The 16,271-nt window shown below is 46.6% G+C and overlaps 2 protein-coding genes across 2 annotated transcripts in view; both read right to left on the reverse strand.

The window, feature by feature from the left end:
- Positions 1–3,954: 3,954 nt before the first annotated feature.
- On the reverse strand, positions 3,955–8,514 carry RPS25 (ribosomal protein S25). Its single transcript, XM_077250455.1, has 5 exons — positions 8,375–8,514; positions 7,318–7,413; positions 6,921–7,104; positions 4,660–4,758; positions 3,955–4,018 (listed from the first exon to the last, which is right to left on the reverse strand). The coding sequence occupies exons 1-4, from the start codon at positions 8,375–8,377 to the stop codon at positions 4,664–4,666; spliced, it is 378 nt and encodes a 125-aa protein (XP_077106570.1). The 5' UTR covers positions 8,378–8,514; the 3' UTR covers positions 3,955–4,018; positions 4,660–4,663.
- A 5,224-nt stretch (positions 8,515–13,738) lies between these two features.
- The window catches only part of CENATAC (centrosomal AT-AC splicing factor), a 28,236-nt gene continuing 25,703 nt past the window's right edge, over positions 13,739–16,271 (reverse strand). Inside the window, exons 9-11 of the mRNA XM_077250456.1 lie at positions 15,965–16,054; positions 14,685–14,817; positions 13,739–13,961 (exon numbers count right to left, since the gene is read on the reverse strand). Coding sequence (XP_077106571.1) covers positions 13,898–13,961; positions 14,685–14,817; positions 15,965–16,054 — 287 coding nt within the window. The 3' untranslated portion in view covers positions 13,739–13,897. The remainder of the gene's footprint in view (positions 13,962–14,684; positions 14,818–15,964; positions 16,055–16,271) is intronic.

The raw sequence follows: 16,271 nt of genomic DNA on the forward strand, positions 1-16,271 counted from the left end.
CCTCCCAAGACCTCCTACTCTCCTCCACACTTATTCGTTCCACACAACCGCCTCCAAGATTTCTCCCGAATATCCCCATCCTCTGGAACTCCATGCCTCAACACGTCCGACTATCCACCACTCTCGGATCCTTCAGACGGAACCTGAAAACCCATCTCTTCAAGAAAGCCTACAGCCTGCAATAACCATTCTGCCGCCTCGCCATCGCCAGAGCAGCCGCCTCACCACCGCAAAAGCTGCTGCACCTCCGACCTTCTGTCTCTTCCCCACTATCCCATAGAATGTAAGTCCGCAAGGACAGGGTCCTCTTCCCTCTGTACCAGACTGTCACTGTAAACTTGTTTACTGTAAACGATATTTATAACCCTGTATGCAACCCCTTTCTCATGTACAGCACCATGGAATTAATGGTGCTATATAAATAAAAAATAATAATCAGTTCCCATTGTTTCTAATGTTCGTGCAGTCTTTTCACTATGGATCTAATAAAGGTTCTGTGTATGTGGGATGTCGGCTCCTCTCGGGCGTCGCTCTGCTGGACGTGTTACTGAACTTGTTTTATGCAGGGTATAAATACTTCTTGATTTGTCCTCTGGTGATGCCTCCCACTAGTCTGTATTTTATCTAAGTTGTGAATCCCACACACCTTTTTTATGAACCCCACTTGTTAAAGCCATCCTTTGCCATGATGTTGTTGAGTGAGCGCTACCATACCGAAATGTTTTGTAGGCCTCGAGACAATTTCCCACTCTTTCAGGTCTCCTTTCAGTCCATGAGCCTGCTTGATTTTCTATGACTATTACGTTAGGAGTGGTAGTGGGGGGCTAGACGACCCCAAAACATACAACAGCAGCTCCTTTACTGGAACCAAGTCTTAACCAGGGAAGCAATCCAGGCCGACATTCTGTCTGGCAGTAGGGTGCAGAAATGACCGTCCCTGGCAATAGCTGCAGCACTACAACACTCATGATCCTACTTTACGGGCAGAGAGCTGCACTGTGGGAGGCCAAGAGAATATTCCTGGACCCCTCCAGACATTGCAGCATATTGTGGTGACAGAGCAGCTATATTATTTTATTTCTATAGCGTCAACATATTCTACAGCACTTTACAATGAAGCGGGGACATGTACAGACAGAGAATACAAAGTAGTTAATTGTTTAACAGTCACAGTAGTCGTGATTGTCCTTCCCAAAAGCTTATAATCCATTAGAAAAGGGGGGGAATTGGTAGTAAGTGCTAATCACGTTTGGTTATAATATATATATAGGTATTCATATTAAGCTGCATGATCCGGTCACCGGGCAGTATCTGCCACCCAAGTGCTACTTGGTGTATGGAGGATGTAGACAAAGATGAATAGGAGGGACCAGATTAGGAGAAAATATATATAGAAAGAGGGATCAGCTAAGAGTGAGATTAGTGAAATGAGGCGATAGGCCTGTATAGAGAGGATTTTAGAGCACACTTGAAAATGTGGGGGCTGTATATTTGCCAGATCACCCTGGATAGTGCATTCCAAAAAACTGTGGCACCATGAGAGACATCTTGGAGACAGGTGCGGATTACGGAGCATATTAGGCTGCTTTCACACATCAGGTTTTTTGCCGTCAGTCTCAATCCGTCAAATTGTGAAAACACCGGATCCGGCAAATGATGCCGCCGGATCTGTTTTTTTTTTTCCTCATAGACTTGTATTAGCAACGGATGGCCTCACGTTTCATCCGTTTTTCATGAGATCCGTCAAAAATTGTTTATCTGGTGGCTGGAGAAAACAGACATAGTAACATTATTTGTGTCCGTTGAGTAAACGGACAGTGCCGGATCCATCGCTTGCTAGAATGGAAGCCTATGGTGCCGGATCCATCAAATGACAGAATCCGGCGACGGACTCCGGTTTTTTTTTTTTAGGATCCAATTAGCTAGATCAAGCTAGTCGGATCAGGTGAAAAAACGGATCCATCACTTTAGTTTTTCACAATCTGCAATGGTTCCGTTTTTCACAATTCAACAGATTGTGACTGATGGCAAAAAACTGATGTGTGAGCATGGGTAACCAGTCGAGTTGAGCAAATTTATTCAGATTCCGTCAGCGAATCTGAATTTGCCATATTCGTGCCGAATGTACGTTTGTTGAAGGTGGAATCCGCAGGTAAAACGCAGTGCCTTTTACCTGCGGATTTATGAAATCCGCTGCGGAAATATCTGCAGAGCTAAAAAATATGTGTGCACATACCCTTAAGGCACGGGTGATGTCAGTAGATGTGTATATGGCTAAGCGAACCGGAACTGTAAAGTTTGGAGGTCGTACTGAACCCTAAACACGGACTTCTAAACAAGTCCGTGTTACTGTTCGGGACCACCTCCTGAATAAAGCTTGTTGAAAGGCTGCAGTACAGCCAGTCAACAATCTTTAGGGCTATGCGTTCTTGCAGCCTCATCACAGCCATGCCAATAACTTTTTTTTTTTTTTTTTTTTTTTTTTATAGCCAGCCAAGTGTAAGCAGACAGCTGTGAGCTAATATTAATAGGCTGGGAAGGTTCATAGACTTTTTCCCCTTCCCCGCCTAATAAGACCATTTGTACACACCTTCCCACCTGCTTGGTTTCCATCTATCTCCACCCTTCTCTGGCTGGCTCTATGAAAACAGAGCTGTCAACCAAAGGAGATGAGGGGAGTGGAGATCGTGTTTAAATGACCGGCCCCACTATGAAGATCTAACCAACAGGACTTAGGTACCTTCACACTGAACAACGATATCGCTAGTGATCCGTGACGTTGCAGCGTCCTGGATAGCGATATCGTTGTGTTTGACACGCAGCAGCGATCAGGATCCTGCTGTGATATCGTTGGTCAGAGCTAGAAGGCCAGCACCTTATTTTGTCGCTGGATCTCCCGCTGACATCGCTGGATCGGTGTGTGTGACACCGATCCAGCGATGTCTTCACTGGTAACCAGGGTAAACATCGGGTTACTAAGCACAGGGCCGCGCTTAGTAACACGATATTTACCCTGGTTACCAGTGTAAATGTAAAATTAAAAAAACACATACTCACATTCCGGTGCCTGCGTCCGCTTCCCTGCACTCCTCCTGCATCCTGTGTCAGTGCCGGCCGGCCGTAAAGCAGAGCACAGCGGTGACGTCACCGCTCTGCTTTGGCCGGCGCTTACACAGGATGCAGGAGGAGTGCAGGGAAGTGGACACAGGCACCGGAATGTGAGTATGTGTTTTTTTATTTTACATTTACACTGGTAACCAGGGTAAACATCAGGTTACTAAGCGCGGCCCTGTGTTTAGTAACCCGATGTTTACCCTGGTTACCCGGGGACTTCGGCATAGTTGGTCGCTGGAGAGCCGTCTGTGTGACAGCTCTCCAGCGACCAAACAGCGATTGGCATCGTTGTCGATATCGCTGCAGCGTCGCTTAGTGTGAAGGTACCTTTAGTGTGAGCAGTTATTCTGTGTTGACAGTCCTTTTAATCTACAGGCACCCTTCTTCCCTCAGATGAGACAGCGGCTGCTCCTAATCTATCATATAAGGTGTAGTCAGGCACCTAGCAGCCAGATAATTTTAGATGTCTGATATCTCTAAAAGGTGCAGCTTTTCTTTGTCTTGTATTGACAAGTCATGTCACTTTCAGCTGAAGATCATCAAATTATGGTGATCAGCACAGATTATTATTCCAGTTTTTGGTAAGGGAAGAAATATCAAAACTGCCTCCAGTGTAGTAAGGAAAACAAACGCTGAACAGTCTATGCTCCGAAAGCTCAGATAAACTACTGCACAACATCCAAAGCAAAAGTCATGGTGTCACACAGTGGGGCAAGCCCCCTACCAAAATCCATGCCAACCAAAGGGAATTTATCCATAAGAGTTTACTCTCCACATAGCTAGATTACTTCAGTATAAAAGGTCCCTTCAAGCAAAGATCAAAAACGCCACACAACAAACTAAGTCACCATTTTTTTTAATAGATCATTTACATAGAAAAACATGGCTGCTCCCAATCCAGGTCCTGTAAAAAGAGAAGAAAACATTCAGTATTAGGCTTCCTATCATTTGCATAATAAAAAACAGACTTATCTACCAATCTGACAGCTGGCACAAAGCCCCTGTACTTTTTATTACACTTTTATGAGCAAAACAACAATACAAAACTTTAATAATTGAGAGTTTGAACATTTTTCATTCCAATCTATGAAACCTAAGAAAGTGTCAGCCCAAAACTAGCAGTGTAAACCTCGGGCTTCCATACACAGGCTTAAGTTGGCCGAACCTGTGGATATAGACAGGTTGACGACGGTCTAATGTGTATGGGCCACTGGCCAACTGATGGCCGGGAGACATGTCAACTGTCAATCACATTGCTCTCTCAGAGACAGACCTCCAGCCGACGTGCGAGTTGGCAGCTCTCACAGAAATCACAAGAACGCTCAGCCGAGCGAGTGCTCCTGTGTATGAGAAGGTCAGATGAGATGGCTGCAGACAAAGCAACACCTGGGGACAAGTGTATAGGAAAATCCCTATAAAAGTTTGCAGTAGCCATCACGCTCTTTATCGAGGGGATGGATTAAGTGAATTAAGAGCTGGATTGTGCCGGGCACAGGTATAGCCAGTGAGGTCTGCACTTATGTCCAGACTATGCGGGGGCCTCACCTGTTTAGGACTCCTCGGTTCCTGCAGGGGCGTCTCCTCCCTTGGTGTTCCTAGTGTAGATAACCTGCGCTCTGTGTTTGGACACCAGCTTGATCAAACCTTTAGAGACACAAGACAAAACTGTTATGGTTTCTACATTTTCCTTTATTAACAATGAAAGATTCAAGATGACATTCACCCAGAGACAATCCTGTAAGGCTCAGAAAGCACAAATACAATGTACACAGGTGGACTATGTAGTAATGAGTGTGTGCACTGTGCATAAGGGCCACGTCTGACACCATCCTAAAGGCATGATCGCATGACGGAGCAGATTGGAAATTCACAATATGGAGAAAAAAAAAAAATCAGTCACTAAGCTGCTGGTGCAAACGCCAAGTTCCCAGGTGAAGCGATTTTTCTGTACTTTTGCAGCAGCTTAATCACCATCTATATCTCTATACTATTGGATGTCGCCTGGAGAAAGAACAGGTCACCTAACCACATTATGGTTTTTGAGCCCCAAGCAGAAAAGTGACATAAGATGATCATCTCCACAGCAACGTCGTTTTGCATTAAGTTTATTATTTTTGCAGCACTTTTCCCACCTGAAAAAGACACAGTGCACATAACCTTACTATGGAAGATTCAAGAAGAGCCTGAGGACGCCACAAGGGAATTAATGGGGTCAGTCTCTAGATCTGCAGCAGAAATCCAAGGATCTGCCTCCCCAGATGTACTTCATATTACAGATGTGAAATCCCAGTTGTGGCAGTGGTAGAGGGGGAATTAGGACTGCAATTCTAGAGGCAGTGCCTGACATCACAGGAAGGCTACATTCACACAGCAACGTGTCATGGCCCCAGTACATGTGATGTAAAAATACTTGGCACTCGTATAGGCGTGTTCAAGAACGTATTTATTGAATTAAGAATTTCCAGAAATAAATGAGACGTTTCGGTCAATACCTGACCATCAGTGCGGGAGTCTGCAGTGTCCACTGCTAAGACAGGAAGAGCTTCGACACTGCAGACTCCCGCACAGCACGCTGCCACACAGATCTCCTCTATCCAGATGACTGATGAAGGTCAGGTGTTGACCAAAACGTCTCATTTATTTCTGGAAATTCTTCACTCAGTAAATAAGTTCTTCAACACCTATACGAGTACAAAGTATTTCTACATCGCAGGAGACGGATTTGGTTATCCTACTTGTGAACCACCAGAATTCCAGAAGTGCCGTGTTTTCCCAATTACCTCAATGGCCCCAGTACAGACTAGTCATGGGTTAAAAACATAGGTATATGAGGTTGTTGAGTTAGGGGTCAGCAGATTCATGGACAGTCCATGCATGACATATGGCTGTGTGAATGTATAGTAATCCCACCTAATAGGGACAATTAGCACGCAGTTCCACAGTGTTGCAAAAGCAAATGGTTTTTTTTTTTGTTTTTTTTTTTTAACAAGCGTGAACGTGTCAGGACACCTGTGAACTCATGTAGCATAATGTGCCAATTTCTTGCATTAAGGCTGTGGAAAAGCTTGTCATCCATTTACACTTGCATTTTATGGCATCCAGCACATTTTCAAATACACAGTTTGTGCTGCGTGTGTGATGCAGAGGGAGAAATCCAGATGTAGCCCTCATAATCAGCTTGCATCAACAATTTTTATTGTCCGTTTGTTTGAAAAACATTTAATGAAACACCAATGCAGAACACCAAGACCCTAGAGAGCGCGATCTACAAAGACAGGTCCAGACCCTGGAGACCACAATCTACAAAGACAGGTCCAGACCCCGGAGAGCGCGATCTACAAAGACAGGTCCAGACCCTGGAGACCACAATCTACAAAGACAGGTCCAGACCATCAACTACAAACTCCAACTTATTGAGAGCCTGAAGATCTCCACTGAGGCACTCCATTGGGGTCACAACCGAACACTTACGCTAGAATGCTTCTTAACCTATAACTGGCTGTTGACATATCCATCAAGACGATGGTCTCCATCACAATCTCAGAGGCTATGACGGACAGCCCTGTGCCTGCCATAACCAAAAAATATTCTAATACGTCCTGTGTGTCCTCCATCGGAAGTAACAGGTCATCCATGGAGAGAAGATCAGTTATAAAAAGTGCCAATCTCATCACTGAGCATGTCAATCTGATCCAGCTGGACAAAAGCTGCAGCCCTACTATATTGTCCTCTCGGACCTGTGACCATACACAGTCCCCACTGCAGGACTGAATGAGATATGCCCCACATTGTTCAGCAGATCTCACCTTTGTTGAGCAGCTCCTGGAGGGCGGCCCTGGCCAGCGAGCCTCGGATCTTCAGCCTCTCGGACACCACAGCTGGGGTGATGAGCTTGTAGTTGGGGACTTCTTTGCACAGTTTGTCATATGTGGCCTTGTCAAACAGCACCAGATTGTTCAGCTTGTCCCTGACTTTTCCCTTGGACCACTTCTACTCAAGGCAAAAAGAAACGTATTACTAACATTTGGGCAGTGGTCCGTGCACAGAAAAGCAGACAAGGCCTCGTGTATCCGTCCCGGACTGGTGTGCACAGTGACCAGACGTCAGGCCTCTTTGCTGCAGCGAGGCTGTGTACGTCTGGCCCAGCGCAGGCACTAGAGACCGGGGACCACCTCACACAAGGACAAACACTTAATCACTCGCCTTCTTCTTGGCTTTGCCCCCAGACTTGTTGACGGGGTCCTTGTCCTTCTTGGCGGACTTGCCCGCATCCTTTTTCTTCTTGTCGTCTTTAGGTGGCTGTCACAAAAAAAAAAAAGTATTAATTTCCTCAGGACACTTTCTGCTCCGGAGAAAGAGAGGGGGGGCCTTGATCCCACCGCTGCCATACAAATAGCCGGGATCGTATGCTCCATTACCGCCTGTGTATACAGAGCAGACTGAGCGAGGGGAGCGCAGGCAGACATTATGGAGACTAAATAAATGGGACATTCTACCTACACCGGAGAATCCCTTCTTTTTTCATATTACTCTGTTAGTGTCCAGAGCGGGAAGGCACCAATCCACGCCAGGTACAGTGGGATAATGGGGGCCGCCTCTCTCCCCTTCCCCAGATTTTGTAGACAAGGCTCAGTGGTGGTAACGGGGTCGTCCCCTGCAGTTCCCATATAACCTCCTCACACATTTATAAGCCCAGCACATAAGCCTGCTGGTGTCTGCTATACCTGATCAGGAGCCACAAGCTGCTCAGCGATTGTCTGCAGCGCTGATGGTGCGATGTCAGCGCTGCAGACAGTGAGGGTATGTGCAGACAGTGAGGGTAGGTGCAGATGATTTGGTGCTGCGTACTTATGCAGCATCCAGCTGTTACAGCATAGTGGATGGGATTGCAAGAAGTCCTATGGCCACCATGTAGCCAGGGACGGACACGCAGCACGTTCTCAGGCCGCACAATGGGTTAGATGCGCGGCCCAGCACGTACTGTAATGGATGGGGCCCTGAGCGCTGGACCCGGGGAGGGGGAGTGGAGCGGGTTATTACCCCTGGAGACGCCCCACTACAGGGACCCCGGCCGGAGAACACACGGGAGCAGGGACACCGCAGGCCCGGAGCTCGGCGTACGTGTCCGGCCGGTGCAGCACGTCACAGGCCGGCACCTCCCGCCCCAGCACATCACACACACACCGGGCAGAGGCCCCCCCAGGACTCCGCATCCCGCACCCGCCCGCTAATAAGCCCATTCCAGGCGGCGGCTCCTCACCATGCTGCTGCTCGATCAAAGATGTCGGACAGAAAGGAAGAGACTCCGTGCACGCAGTACAGGAAACCCCGTAGGGGGCGGGTTCTTCCGCTGCAGAGAACTACCAGTCCGGCTGCTAGAACTACATTTCCCGGCATGCCTGGGGGCGCACGGGGTGACGGTCAGGGACTGCTCGGCATTGGTCACACGGGGCGGGGCGGTCAGGGGCTGCTCGGCATTGGTCACACGGGGCGGGGCGGTCAGGGGCTGCTCGGCATTGGTCACACGGGGCGGGGCGGTCAGGGGCTGCTCGGCATTGGTCACACGGGGCGGGGCGGTCAGGGGCTGCTCGGCATTGGTCACACGGGGCGGGGCGGTCAGGGGCTGCTCGGCATTGGTCACACGGGGCGGGGCGGTCAGGGGCTGCTCGGCATTGGTCACACGGGGCGGGGCGGTCAGGGGCTGCTCGGCATTGGTCACACGGGGCGGGGCGGTCAGGGGCTGCTCGGCATTGGTCACACGGGGCGTCCCTCCCATTTCTCCCTGACTACCCAGGTGAATAACGTGTCCCGGCCTGTCCGCCGGCTCCTCGCCGCCACACATTACCGCGTATGTGACAATGACATACGGGGGACCCCGTGTCTGGTGGCAGAGCCCCCCTTTCCTTTCATCGGTATCCACAGCCGCTTTCTGCTGAACAGCTCCGCGTAGTCTCCGCCCCACCCTCGCAGCATGCTCTTATCACCGCCATATAGTGCGGCGGCCCTACTGCACACTAGATGCAAATTATGCCACATACGCTTAGCAAAGCACGTAACCCTTTCTTGACCGGAGCTTTTTGCGTTTTTCGCTCCCCTCCTTCCCAGAGCCATAGCTTTTTTTATTTTTCCATCAATATGGCCATGTGAGGGCTTATTTTTTGCGGGATGAGTTGTACGTTTGAACAACATCATTGGTTTTACCATGTCCTGTACTAGAAAACAGGAAAAAAATTCCAAGTGAGATGATATTGCAAAAAAAGCGCCATTCCACACTTGTTTTTTGTTTGGCTTTTTTACTAGGTTCACTAAATGCTAAAACTGACCTGCCATTATGATTCTCCAGGTCATTACGAGTTCATAGACACCAAACATGTCTAGGTTCTCTTTTATTTAAGTGGTGAAAAAAAAATTTCAAAGGTTGCAAAAAAAAATAAATTGCGCCATTTTCTGATACCCGTAGCGCCTACATTTTTCGTGATCTGGGGTCGGGTGAGGGCTTATTTTTTGCGTGCTGAGCTGGCATTTTTAATGATACCACTTTTGTGCAGATACGTTCTTTTGATACCCGTTATTACATTTTAATACAATGTTGCAGCGACCAAAAAAAAATAACATAATTCTGGCGTTTTGACTTTTAGAGATCAGGTGAATGCTGTTCTTATTGATAGATCGGGCGATTCTGAACGCAGTGATAACAAATATGTGTAGGCTTGTTTTTTTTGTTTTATTCTGAAGGGTGGGGGGGTGATTTTAACTTTATTTTTGTCATATTTTTAAAAACTTTTTATTTAAAAACTTTTGCATGCTTCAATAGGCTCCATGGGAGGCTAGATGCTACCATAACTCCATCGCCTCTGCTACATAGGAGCGAAGCTCAGATTGCCTCTATGTAGTAGAATTACTGCATTGCTATAAGCGCTGACCACAGGGTAGCGCTCATTGTAATCTGGCATCAACAACCGTAGAGGTCTCAAGGAGACCTGTGGTTGTCATGCCAACGCACCGATGACCCCCTGATGATCACGTGACGGGGGTCACTGCTGAGCACATTTCCGGCCGGATGGGCGGAAGCGCTTGTTAAACATCGCTGTCAGAGTTTGACAGCGGCACTTAACTAGTTATTAGGTGCAGGTAGATCACGATTCCACCCGCGGCTATGGTGGGCACATGTCAGCTGTTCAAAACAGCTGACATGTCCCGGCTTTGATGCGGGCTCACCACCGGAGCCCACAGCAAAGCAGGGGATCTGCCATCGGACATACTATCCTGTCCGATGGCAGAAAGGGGTTAAAGGGATTGTCCAGGCATGAGGCTCTATGTGACTGTGGTCTGTGACTCCTCACAGCGTGCAGTGTACGAGCAGTTAGGATTCTCCGGGAGCAGGACAAGCACGTGATCTGCATATTCCCAGCACAGTCAGACTAGAGGTGTCCGGCCTCTCATTTCACTTGTATTGAGGTCACACACATCTGAGCAGCACGTCACACGTATACATGTGTGTCCAGCATTGGAGAATCCTGACAGCTCGCATACTAAAGGTATGTTTCCACGTTCAGGAAACGCTGCGTCCAGATGTTACAGCATAGTGGAGGGGATTTCATGAAATCCCGACTCCACTATGCGTTAAAAAACGCATGCGTTTTTGCCGCGAAAACGCATGCGCGGTGCGTTTTTTCAAAACGCAGCATGTTGCTACAATGAGCAAAACACGCAGGCACACCGCAGGTGACCTGCCAGTGACCTCAGGTGCAGTTTTGGTCAGGATTTTACTTGCATAAAATCCTGACCAAAGCCTGAAGCAAACCTGAACGTGGACACATACCCTAAGGGTATGTTTCCACGGTCAGGAAACGCTGCTTTTTTGACGCTGCGCAGAGCTGCAGCGTCAAAAAAGCAGCGTCCAGATGTTCCAGCATAGTGGAGGGGATTTTATGAAATCCCGTCTCCACTATGCGTGGAAACCCGCACGCGGCGGCCCTGCGACTACGGACATGCTGCGCGTCTTTTCAGATCGCAGCATGCCCGTACACCTTGCGGGGACGCAGCGTCCCCGCAAGGCATATCACAGGGCGCTATGGGAGAGAGCGATCATCCCGGATGTGAAGAGTTAACACATCCGGCATGATCGCGTCCCAGAAAGGGGGCGGGGCTTCGCCGCTGCGGCGATACCGCCGCCCATCCGTACCGTGGAGACATACCCTAAGGGTCCACTAGGCTACAGTCACAGACAAACCCCAAGCCTGGACAAAAACACTTGACATTTTTTTTCTGCAGCAAAACCAGATCTCTTGCCAGGAAAGAAGCTGCAGAAAAAGAAGAATGTTTTCCTTGTTTTTTTGTGGTCTTTAAGAGTTTTTTTGCGGCGGTATTGGCATGATAGATTTGACTCTTGTACATGCTGATAAAGTGAAGTGTTCAAAAAAATAAAGTCCTATTCTATAGAATCAGGTTTTGGCACAAAAAATGCAGCAAAACCCAATACCTGCATTTTTTTCACCACCCGTTCAAGGCAATCGGTGAAAAACGCTGAAAGAAGTGACATGCTCCATTGTGCAAAAAACCCATGCAAAGCACAACACACTGATGATAAAAAAAAACAAAGCTGTGTGCATGAGAGGTCTGAAATCTTTGCTGGTTCTGTAAAAGGCAGCTGAAAATTTGCATAAACTGAGAAAAAACACCTAGTGTGAACTTAGCCTAAAAGCAAAAAACAAAGTCCGACATCATAGATGTACTAGCATTACTGTAATACACTGAAAATATATATAAAAAAAAAAAGTCCTGTGCTCCCAATCCCACAGGCACCATTCACTGCACCAATGATGTCCCATTAATAGGAGAATGTGAACCACACCTGATGGGCCGGTCAGCCCTCATCTTCAGCTGGGCATGGCCACCCGGGGCCGGTCAGCCCTCATCTTCAGCTGGGCATGGCCATCCGGGGCCGGTCAGCCCTCATCTTCAGCTGGGCATGGCCATCCGGGTAGTCACACACGTGCTCAGTGTCGCCCAGCAGCGTCTTACCATGGAGGAGAGGTAAGGCGGACGAGAGCGACCAGCATGAGGACTTCTGGGCATATAGTCTGTATTGTGCCAGTATCGGCCATAGCACCAGGAGTGGGGAATAAACGGGAGCACAATGGTGCCCGATAGTGACCCACAGGATGAACCAACAAATAACTGGGCTGTAGAAGAAAAAAAACGCACATAGAAGTACTTCCAGCATTGGACGACCCCAGTAATACTTCTGGGCTGTGCGGTAGATATTTACACACTCTAGCCAGACATAAGCCACGACGGCTGCATGTAAGGACTGGATGGCGGCACATGTGCCCATCTATGGTGGGTGCAGATGACTGTCATAACAAAGATGGTGGAGGACGTAGGAGCGGAGATAGGAGGGACATTAATGATAGTTTTACAATATCTGGGGCCCGTGCACAACTAAGGTACCAGTAACAGGTTGAACTTAACCCCTTCACGACCTCCGCCGTACTAGTACAGCGCACATGTCGTGTCTCCCCCTTTGATGTGGGCTCCGGCGGTGAGCCCACATCAAAGTCGCGATATGTCAGCTGTTTTGTACAGCTGACATGTGCGCGCAATAGCGGCAGGTGGAATGGCCATCCACCCACCGCTATTAACTAGATAAATGCAGCTGTCAAACGCTGACAACGGCATTTAACTACCGCTTCCGGCTGCGCGGCCGGAAATGCTCGGATTGCCGATCCAGTCACATAATCGGGGGTCAGCGATGCGTCGGCATGACAACCTGAGGTCTCCTTGAGACCTCTATGGTTGCTGATGCCGGCTTGCTGTGAGCGCCCCCCTGTGGTCGGCACTCATAGCAAGCCTGCAATTCAGCTACATAGCAGCGATTTGATGAAAAAAAATATAAAAGTTTAAAATCACCCCCTTTCGCTCCATTCAAAATAAAAATAAATCAAACCTACACATATTTGGTATCGCCGTGTTCAGAATCGCCCGATCTATCAATAAAAAAAAAGGGATTCACCTGATCGCTAAACGAGAAAAAATTTCAAAACGCCAGAATTACATTTTTTTGGTCGCCGCGACATTGCATTAAAATGTAATAACGGGCGATGAAAAGAACGTATCTGCACAAAAGTGGTATCATTAAAAACGTCAGCTCGGCATGCAAAAAAATAAGCCCTCACCCAACCCATTTTCTATTACAAGACATGGTAAAACCAATGCCACAAAGAACTTTGCTTGATAAAGGTCTGTTGACCGAAACGTCGCTACAGGAGGCAGAATAAATGTAAGCTCCTATTTTTTCACCATCTGTTGTGGCGCTGTCTTTTTGTTCTCTGTGGTCTTAGTACTGTCCGGGATGGGCTTCCTGGTTTTGGACGTGCGTCCTTGTGTCCGCTGAGACCTTCAATTTATATATGAAAGGGTGCGGTTTTGATTTTCTTTTTGTTTTGACTGATGGTAAAAACCAATGATGTCGTTCAAAAGTACAACTCGTCCTGCAAAAAAGAAGCCTTCACATGGCCATATTGACGGAAAGATAAAAAAAAAAAAAAGTTATGGCTCTGGGAAGGAGGGGAGCGAAAAACGAAAAAGGGCTGCGTCTTGAAGGGGTTAATAAATGTCAGAATTTCTCTTAGCAGGTGTCAGAGTAACATTTTATTAATGCAGACAATCTTCAGACTTGTATTTAATAAAGATTTTACAAAAAGAAAAAGGCCATTTGGTAATTCTCCATTATTTACAGCATAAATAAACTACAGCGCTTCACGGACGTAACGTGGACACTTTATGCTTGTTCCGTCCGTTTTCTTTTCGCTCCTTTATTCCCGGCTTCTGTTCTGTATTGGTGTCTGCAAGGAAAACAAAAAAATAAGTGACACACAACCCGGTCCGGACTGATTTCCTAAAAAGTAGTTTCCATTTGTAGTTATTAAATCAAGTTATAAATGTATTTACTTATTTTTTAAACAAGTCGGAGCCTTTTCTTTACTCTCTGGCGATTTTAATACAACGCTCAATGACCTATAAATCAGCAGATTTATTTATAGATGAATGCCTTTTAATAAATCTAGCGCGATGCTTGTTTGTTCGTGTACCAAAAAATATCTAAATCTGCGCCATAGATTTTTAGTACATCTGTAGTATAATTTATGCCATAAATGATAGTGCATGTGTTTGGCTGCATGTGGCCCACCATGGGTGGCATCATCATTGCACTGCATAATGTATAGTGTGTGACGCACACACAGTTAGGATTCAGCTGTCACATGACCACAAGGATGCAATTTGCAGACTAGGTCTTGGCCGCGTCTCGCAATGTTCTTCCGACACACATGGCTGAGACTCTAGTTGGCATGTGATCACAAGTAAGCAAATCGCATACTTCTAGTCATGTGACAATAGTTGGAACTTGTCAGCAGAGCTGAATGCTAACTGTGTGCACATTACACACCATCAGGAGTCGGCAAGTTACAGTGCTCATTGAATATTTCACGAGGGGCAGAAAGCCCCCTTTTATTTTTATTACTGTAACATAATCCCATTGGATTTCACAGACCTAAGCCCCTACTAACCGTGACTGCCATCTACGTCCACTGTTCCACACTCTGCCGAAGGATGGAAGCCAGCCCTCATCAGTTTGGGCATGGTGATCAAAATTAGCCCCCACTCTATTTGGAGGAAGCTTCTTCAATGCCATCTTCTCCTCTGTTAAAACAAAAAGTGCAGAACGTGTCGTCACTCTCTCTCCTATGAGCTGGCATAGAGGGGAGTACTGACCCCCTATGCACAATGCTGTGTGTAAACTGCAGTATAGGAAGAATGAGGGGAAAAATACATTCACAGCCTCAACCTACTTGTCATCGGATTCCAAAAGCTTTTTTATATTTTTTTTCAGCATAGCCACACAAAAAAAAAAAAAAAAAAAAAAAAGGGGTTTTTTTTTTTTTTTTTTTTTTTTTTACAGGAAATCACCATTTTGGTGTCGCATCACTTTTGGGGCATTTTCTTTTTTAGCAGAAAAAAAACGTAATTTTACAATGTCTCTGAAATAAAAGATTTCTAAAATCTCGTTCACATGAAGCTTTTTTCCTTGCAATTTTTGTTTTTTAATCACAGAATGTCAATTTTTAGTTTTTTGTTGTCAAGTGAGTGCATATAAACAAAGCAAATGAATAATGTACCGGTACATAGTTTTCCTGTTAACACTCTGCATTTCTTTATGCAGAAAAAAAATTGCAAACAAAATCAACTGTGTGTTTTATTAACTTTTTCTTGGGATCTGGTAAAAACAGCAGTCACCATAGTTTTTAAGGTAATGGACAGTTGTTACGGATGCAGCCAAATAGGTGTAGTTCTATCCCTTTTATTTGGAATTTTTATAACAATATTTTAAAATATTTCCTTTTGTCTGACTAGTGGACTTGGCCACGTATAGGCCCTCTGTCCTGCAGTGTACTATACCCATCCTCGCAATGTTGACAGGGATCCCTTGAGGGTACCAAGATGGCAGACCTGGGGGTCATAGTGAGACCAGTGGCTTTTATATGAAACCAAGAGCAAAAAAGCCCACTTACGGTTCTCTTTGCTTCAGTCATTAGCTCCACTACAGCTGTATATAATAAAGCAGGCGACCAAGGAGCGCCTGTGTCTACGCCATTACTATGAAGTGCCAGCATAGTCCCCATGTCGTACTCCATGGGCCAGGATGGGGTAAGCGAACAATCATGGAGTGGGTCTTCTAGGCACACATGTTGTGTAATGTACTAGTGTTTAGTGGCCCTGTACACTACCCTTGTGTCCCTCCCTAAGACAGATCTCAATATCCCAGTAGTGAAGAAGGAGGTGTCCTTACTGTGCTTTAAAAACCCTTCAATCGATGGTCCAATACACTGAGACTTTCCCACGTCTTCTTCATCAGGCAGCATCCAGGGTGGAAGTGCACCTAAAAATATTTATTTGTAGACAAACTATTCTTTGGTCTTATACAGATACTGTCATATGATTTTTAATAACCAAACGTGTTTAGCCAGTGTCTTAAAAGGGGTTTTCCCAAGTAATACATTTGTCAACTTTCCAAGAAATAGTCGGTGGCCCCACCACTAGGACCTTCTGGATCATGAGGACGAGGGTCCAAATATCCCTGTTCCACATCACTGCAG

This window comes from Ranitomeya variabilis, chromosome 4 (assembly GCF_051348905.1).
Source record: "Ranitomeya variabilis isolate aRanVar5 chromosome 4, aRanVar5.hap1, whole genome shotgun sequence".
NCBI lineage: Eukaryota > Metazoa > Chordata > Amphibia > Anura > Dendrobatidae > Ranitomeya > Ranitomeya variabilis.